Genomic DNA, 8,386 nt, shown 5'->3' on the forward strand with positions numbered 1-8,386 from the left:
AGAAGGAATTGCATGGCCATCCCCCTGAGGGGTGATTTCTTGCTTTCTGTCTCTCTCTCTCTCTCTCTCTCTCTTTCTGGTGAGAGCGCACGCCCTATAGCAAAAACCTCTCCAAAAAAAAAAAAGAAAAAATGTATTCTAAAAACATGTATCAAGTATGTTCTTTCCTCCAGATAAAAATTTCGCTAGTTAATATTTTATATTAGCTATTACAAAGTATGGAATTATTTTAAATCCTAGTCTCATAAACCTCAAACAGGAAAGCATAAAGTTGCTATTATATCACATTAAGTTTCAATCTTGGGAAGATTTAAAAATAAAAGTTTAGTGACATATTCTGTGGATATACAAACACTAACTTGGAGAAGCTGACAATAGTTATTAGCCACTGAAGAAAGAAGAGATGAAGAGAAGAAAGAAAAAGGAGGAGGGAAGGAGAAATCAAACATGTTGATCTATTTCCACAGATTTTGCTTAAGATAATTTCACTTGAATATACTTAAAATTCACTTAGGTTGTTTTGATATTATTTAGTGTTTTTGTAATACAGTCATGTGCTGCATAATGATGTTTCAGCCAGTAACAAACAACATGCATAATGCTGGTCATATGAGATTATAATGGAGCTGAAACACCCCGATTGCCTAGTAATGCTGTAGGTGTCACAAGGTCCTTGCCCGATAAAATACTCATGTGTTTGTGGTGATGCTGGTAAAAGGAAACGTGTTGGACTGCATGCACATGCTACCATATATAATACACAATATTTGATCATTATACTACACAACTATATTACTGGCTTATTTATTTGCTATCCTGTACTTTTACCATTATTTCAGAATATAACACTGTTTTGTTTTTTTTTTAAAGTTTACTATAAAACAGTATTCCATGTGATGCCACCAGTAGCCTCATAAGTGTCCTGGTTACAAGGTCTCTTGATTGCATTCTTTCTTTTATGCTTGACTTAATCATGCTATTTTCTCCATCATGGTCCTTCTAGTGGGACAAGATGTGGAGGTGGAAGGCAGTGATGTTGACATGATAGGCTATGTAGGTCTAGGCTAATATGTGTGCGTCTTTTTATAGAAAAGTATTTTAAGCAATAAATAAATAAAATGTTAAAAATAGAAAAAAGTAGGACCAGCAGTTGGCATAATGGCTATGTCACTAGACTGCCATTAATCGACCGTGGTTCAAGTCTCAGACCTAGTGGCTTAAACCCAGGCTGGGTACATGTGCATGTGTGCCCAAGAGACCGAGAGGAGCATGGAGGAGAAGGGATTGTGGTGTGGCTATCCCCCTGAGGGTGATTTCTCACATTCTGTCTCTCTGTCTCTCTCTGCCTTTCTGGCGAGCGCACGAACCCTGTAGCAAAAACTTCTCAAAAAAAAAAAAAATTAGAAAAAACTTTGTGCAACAAGAATATTTTTAAATTGTTTCTGTAAAGCTGCATAATGTATTTGTGTTTCAAGCTAAGTACTATTTAAAAATAGAGTTGAAAAAGTTTATGAAGTAAAATGTTTCACCAAGTGAAGAGTAAGGTACTAAAAAAAAAAAAAAGTCTTTGTGAATTCAGGGTAGGCCAGGTGGAGTCTGTGGTGGTGTGCAGTAGTGTACCACCCCTCGCGTTCACTATGTACTCACATTCTGGGCCCACTAGCTCCATTTAAGGTAAGTACCCTAAACAGGGTGGACCACTTTTTATGTTTTATGCTATATCTTTTCTGAACATTTTCTATACTTAGATGTACTTGGATACACAGATACCATTGTGTTGCAATAGCCCACAGGACTCAGTACAGTAACACGCTGCACAGGTTTGTAGACTGGGAGTGACAGGCTATACCACACAGGCTAGGTACGGAGTAGGTCATCCTGTCTAGTAGCCTCCAATATGTACATATAAGGATAACATTTCCTAACAACACATATCCAGAATGTTTAACAAAGAGGATTCAAAAGAGAATACAAAAGGGTTGTTTCTGTGGGGCATGCTTTCAGAGACAGATGTATTTGATTCAAACATGAAATTTTCTGATGAACTTACTTATGAAAAGAACCAGAGAGCTAGATTATGAGGGGAGGACCCTGGTGACCCTTACCCACATCCCCACTTAGGAGGCTGACATTAGAGGTTCATAATACAATTGGCCTCTGTGTGCTTTCTGCCGCTTATGGAGTGATTTACTCCAGACTGGGTTGAAAAAGGACTACTTCCCAGGCTCCACCCTACACTGAGTGTCCCAGAAACCATTCCCATCTTCTCTGTTACAACTCTCTGGGCAGAGCACCAGGAGTTCACACTTGTCTTCGGGCACTGCTTCTCCTCAACAACTGCCTAGTCTTTACTCCCTGAGCATGTTATATTGCAAAATAGGCGGGTGTTTTTTTTGTGTGTGGTTTTTTTTTTGGTTTTTGTTTTTTTTTTCATGGCAAGCTGTTTGGCAGAAAACTTGTAATTAAAATGTCTACCAAACTTAACAGATACTTCGGTCATTACACTATGGCCTTTTTTTATTTTTCTTTTCTTTTTTTTTTTTTTTTTGCTATAGGATACATGCGCACACCGAGACAGACAGAAAGTGAGAAATCACTCCCCGGGGGATGGCCACACCACAGTCTGTTCTCCTCTTGGCATATGGGTGTTTACCACATTCCTGAGACACCTCTGTCTCAGTTCACTTCTCACTTTTTACCACCTTGATACACCATATGGGCAATATATGTACAGGTCGCCCAAATCCAAGCACACTGGGATAAAATAGGTCAGAGTTGAGCCAACTAAGATTTTTATGGCTCATTCTCCATAACTCTGAAGCACAGAAATCTCCATGACCCTCCACAATAAATTCCTCACTGGTACTTGACATTCTCTTCCTGAACTTTTCCTCTGCGTTCCCTCTTGCCATTTCTCAAAACTGTACATTTTTTCATTCCACATTCAACTTATGCTAGCCTGGTATATTTTATGTAGTGTCCAATGCCTAAAATCCTACCAAGAGTATGGCTGGATGTAAAATAGGTATCTGTATATTAGGTCATCAGAAAAGTCACAATGCATTTTTGAATAGAAAAAACATGTCATGACTTTTCTGATGACCTAATACCTCTACATTCAAACAATGATATTACTGCTATCAAATAACAAGGACATTAAGTTTAGGGATTGTTTCACAATTCTTAATGCAATCCAAATGACAGTAAGATGAAAAGAAGCACACACGGACACACCGCACATTGATCTCCATGCCTAAGGCATGAGTCAGCCATGAAAGCAGAGGATCTATCTCTGGACTTCATTTATTATGGCTCCCAGGGCCCTTTAAAATCGATTGTTTATGAACAGGGCTATTTTATTTATAAGTCTTTCAAAACGAGGCATTTTGATATAATATTTTCAAACCATAAATTAAATGAATGCTTGAGGGGATATTATTCACTATTTTGAGAACTAATAAAAGTACATTTTCCTAATTCCAAGAGAGAGGTATGAAAACAGGTCAACTTAGAATCTGTTCATAAAATTAAAATGACTTGTTATTTATTGCTGCCTTTCTACTGTCTTGACAACTATGACTATAATCTCTTGTGGACCAAATCCTCTTAGGGGATTTGATGATGGCTTCCCAGAAATCCACGTATACACCCAATTTGAGTATAATTTCAAGGAGTCCACAGAATGCCTGCCTACATCCCACCCACAGGCCTTTGTCTGCGCCCACACAGGGAACCCTCCAAAGCAGGCTTCAAAGCTTAAGCTTAAGATTACTAGCCATTAAAAATAAAACCACACATACATGCACGTGGTTAAAAGTGTGAACCAAATTAATCCCTCACAGCAATAATTCCTCTAATTCTGTTTACTAAATACTACTTTAAAAAAAAAATGTACTATGGGACATTGTGCTCATCAGTGAAAAAAAGAGAAAAAGCACCCCCCAAAGGGGAAGGCCACACTACAGAACTTTCTCTTCCATTCTCCTCTCAGGATTTTGGGCATGCACACACACGAGCCCTCCATGTTTTTCAAGCACTGGGTGCAGGACTCAAACCACACAGTTGACCATGTGGGATCCAGCTGCCTTAACCACCATGCCACTGACTGGTGCCCAAATGCTACTTTTTTATAATCTGACAAAATTAAACACTTGTTACAAATAAGTATAAGGACCTAAAAGAAGCAACTTGCTTCCACTATTATGTTGTCTGATTCCTGTTAGTCTCACTTCCCAAATTGGCTACATAAAATCTGAAATCACAGGTTTTTCCCCCAGTAACCAAAACTGTCACCAAAGTATATCATTTTCAATTTATTTAAAAACAGCACTTTATTCACCATAAGAGAAAATTTAAAATACTTTCTCAAAAAATTTTACCTAATTTAATCCCTATTTTGTTTAACTTAAATAATTTGTAAGAATATAGTCAAATTTCTAAAATAGGTGAGATTTAAACATTCTAAAACTCTCAATTTGGGCTGGCATGCTGGCTGAAGCACTGGACTCTGACATGGCCAAATGTGGTTCGAGTCCTGGACTTGATGGCTTGCTTGCTTGCTTTCCTTTTCTCTCTCTCTCTCTCTCTCTCTCTCTCTCTCTCTCTCTCTCTGGAGAGATTTAAAAAATAATAATGATGCATAAAATTAAATAAAATAACTCTTAAAAAAATCCTTCCAAACTGTCATTCATAATTTAATAATATACCTCTATCCTATTTCATATTTGCAATTCCATAGTATCAAAGAAAAAATAGAAAAAATGCAATAGCACTATAGACAAACACAACTAGTATAAAAATTGCAACAATTGACGTGAGATTTTTTATTACATTTATGTCTACATAATATTGAAAAACTTGTATAATAGAAAAAGCAGCTGAAGGGCAAAATCAAACTCCTAGCTTCATTAGATGCAGGCCTAATGTCTTTCGGATAAAATATTTGTAGGTGCCACAGTCAATCAAGATTTCAATAGAACCAAAGATGAAAGCATTCATGCATAAAAGGCAAGTGTGATAATTATGATGTGCAGACAAGATAATGGAAAATATCCTAGCCTGCTTTCCATTTTATGTATCAAGTGCTGCCTTGACCCAGACGTGCTATAATGCTTCAGCACATTTACTGCATTATTTTATCATTTTAATTATTTAGCAGAATTGAATTAAATTGGTTGGCATCTGGTCAGCAGATGCAAATTCTCCACTATCTTATAGGGTCTTTTGCCTGCTTCACTCCTCAAAATAATGTTATAAAAATGTTAAATAAACATGCAATTGAGTTTGAAATTCTTGTTCATCTTCCAAATGTATTAACCTCTTACTGATTAAACAAATGGCACCCATTTTCCTGGAATGTCATTTTCAGACAGTTTATTTCAAAATGTTGACAGACAGCTTACATCAGAAATTGTACTGTGTGACTCAACACTGTACAGTTTACATTGACTTCAATTTAAAATTTTTCTGATGATGAGGTTAATGCAAACTGATGGGGTAATTATTACAAAGATAGTTCAGCATATAGTTTTAGCACAAACTTCACTGCCTATATGTTTAAGAATTATGGCAATCATCCTCTAAGCTCTACTCTAATCTATTACCCAGAAACAGGAGTCATCCACCTTAATATTCATGAAAATATTCCCTAACAAAGTTCAAGATTACAATTATGTTGCTGTTATTGCTATAATGTATAACATTTTAAAAACATTGAGGCTTTACAGTAATTAGCCTGTCAAAATTAAAATAATGCTTCTTACAAATGTGATACTATAACTGTTCTAATTCTCTTCTATAGTTTGGGAGAAAATAACTTCTAGATGTCATTAACAACTTCTCTTCACAAATGTCACGTCAAAAACTGGGGTTTCTGGGAACCAGCAGTTAGCGTAATGGCTATGTCACTGGATTCCCACGTAGTCGACCGCGGTTCGTGTCCCGGACCCGGTGGCTTAAAACTCACGCCGGGCGCGTGTGCGTGCGTTCCCAAGATCCCGAGAGGAGAATGGAGGAGAGGGGATTGCGGCGTGACCATCCCCCCTGGGGGATGATTTCTCGCTTTCTGTCTCTATGTCTCTCTCTGTCTGTCTGGCGAGCGCATGTGCCCTACAGTGAAAATCTCTCAAAAAAAAAAAAAAAAAAAAACTGGGGTTTCTCAGTGTCCCCATTTCAACCCTAAATGAAAGCTATACAATATAGGGACAAAACTCCTTTCCTAATAAAAAGCAAACCTAACCTATCAAAGAAACTTATATCAGCAATCAAAGGCAGAATGTCTTGTTCCTCAGCTGTCATTAAAATAAAAATCTTCCTCCCCAAAAATGCATCACTACTGACCTACATCTGTTGGGGGAAGGGTGGCTAACAAAGCAGAAAATAAGAATCCCAGGGATAATTCCAATTCTCCTCCACAAGTGTAAGCAGATGATGGCAAGATTGGCTGGTAAATCTGGAGGAGGGAAGAAGTGGGTGCTGCTTTTGCTGACTCTCTGCATATACAAGTGGGCATGGGGTGAAACCACCAATGGTTTCTAGAATTCTGCATTCTTGCCCTCCTGAAGATGGAGAAAGCATAAAAAATAGAAATTCAGGCCCAGCTTAGACGGTGCGGTGTACAGCACACTGGACTGCAGTGCTGGAAGCCACATGGCCCACCATGGGTTCAGATCCCTGGGTTAGCCTGAAAACATGCTGGTCATGTGCACAGATCCCCAAGATCCTGAGGAGCTGGATGCCTGGTTCAGATGGAGGACTGTGCAGTGACAAGATTCTGTCAACTGTGCAATTCATTCTCTCTTCTCTCCATCTCTCCCTCTCTCTCTCTTTCTCTCTCTCTCTCATAAATAAATAAGCAAATATTTTTTTAAAAAAACTAAAAATTCAGGTTGAAGTAAATAAAGTTTAATTTTGCCAGTTCAAGAACACACACAACAGAGAAGCAGTCTACACTGTTAAAACACCAAACAATAAAGAACCAATCAAGGTAAGAAATACAAAGCAAGGTTTACCTTGAGCTAGTCTTTCAAGTCGTTTTCCATGCTCCGGAGGTATAGCATACCTAAAATTTTAAACATAAAAATTTTAGGTTTGAAATTTTCTAGCTAGTATCCTAAAGACCTCTATTCCTAAATAGTGTCATATTTAAAAAAAAAAAAATTAACTCAAACTCTGCTTAGATGAACTGAATAGAGATCAGAAAAGCAATCCCAGAGTCATATCCCTTAAATACTAGATGAAAGAAAAATGAAATTATAAATTATCTATTTCAATGTTCCAGCTCATCATCCCAATCTTTTTTTTTTTTCTTTGTTAGGTTTCTGGCATGGGGCACAATCACCAGAAAGAGAGAGCCAGAAAGTGAGAATTCATCCCTCAGGGTATGCCATACCTCAGTCCCTTTTCCATTCTCTCAGGATTTTGTGCATATATGCACACTTTCCCAGAGTGAGTCTAAAGCCACTGGGTCTAGGACTCCAACAGTGGAAGATCATGTAAGAATCCAGCACCTAAACCACTACAGCATCTGCTGGCCACTCCCCTCCCCCCACCCTCCAATTTTAAAGATAAAGGAACAAAGGACCAAGGCCAATAATCTATCTGGCAAAGCAAGGAGTCAGCCAAGCTTAGAGCTGCTCCCCCAACTCTCTGGGTCTATTTTCTGTTGAATGTCTTCTGCTCAGTTGGTTGGTTACTTTTGTCTTTTTTTTTTTTTTTTTTTAATGAAAATTTGGATTGACATCTTTTTAGCTTTTAAAATATTTCTATAATCGAGATTTACAAAGTCACTTAATCATGAAATAAACAAAAAGTATTTTTTTCTCCTTTGCTTTTTAAACGAGGATAATATACAAGAAGAATATTACTAAAATATACATGTTTAGTTTCTGGTCTCTTCAAAAGTGAGGTACTTGAAAATATTTATTATGGACTTAGTAATAAGTTCAAAAATGCTAATTTTAGAGCATTTTGTTTAAATATTAGATTTTATAGGCTTTTTACTAAGAAAATGTATGAATATAAAAATAAATTTAAGTGATATTTTCAAGTTTTAAGTAAAAACTAAATCTTACTTTTGAAGACCTACATTTGCTATGTATACTACCTCAGTATTTATTAAGTAAAAATTACTTTTTACTCAAACAACTTATCTAATTGTACTTAACACCACACTTGGTTGCTTTTAATGCCACTGATAACATATGCAAAACTTAATTGGATCGGATGTAACTAGGCAATTCACTAAAAGAAAATTCAACCATATATCCTCTTCCTTAAGGCACTGCTAATAAAATTATTCCAACTGAATTGGGAAGATAAAATTTTAGCATAACTAAATGATAATAACGCAATGGTTATTTATTGCCATGCCTTAACAGTTTTTAAT

At 36.9% G+C, this 8,386-nt stretch overlaps 1 protein-coding gene across 3 annotated transcripts in view; it reads right to left on the reverse strand.

The window, feature by feature from the left end:
- KDM4C (lysine demethylase 4C) overlaps positions 1-8,386 on the reverse strand; it is a 452,171-nt gene that overhangs the window by 337,883 nt on the left and 105,902 nt on the right. For all 3 annotated transcript variants that reach the window (XM_014586260.2, XM_027770291.1, XM_006144466.3), the window contains one exon: positions 7,011-7,060. In XM_014586260.2, the coding sequence (XP_014441746.1) occupies positions 7,011-7,060 (50 nt within the window). The remainder of the gene's footprint in view (positions 1-7,010; positions 7,061-8,386) is intronic.

The sequence above is a fragment of the Tupaia chinensis genome, unplaced genomic scaffold (assembly GCF_000334495.1).
Source record: "Tupaia chinensis unplaced genomic scaffold, TupChi_1.0 Scaffold000121_1, whole genome shotgun sequence".
Lineage (NCBI taxonomy): Eukaryota > Metazoa > Chordata > Mammalia > Scandentia > Tupaiidae > Tupaia > Tupaia belangeri.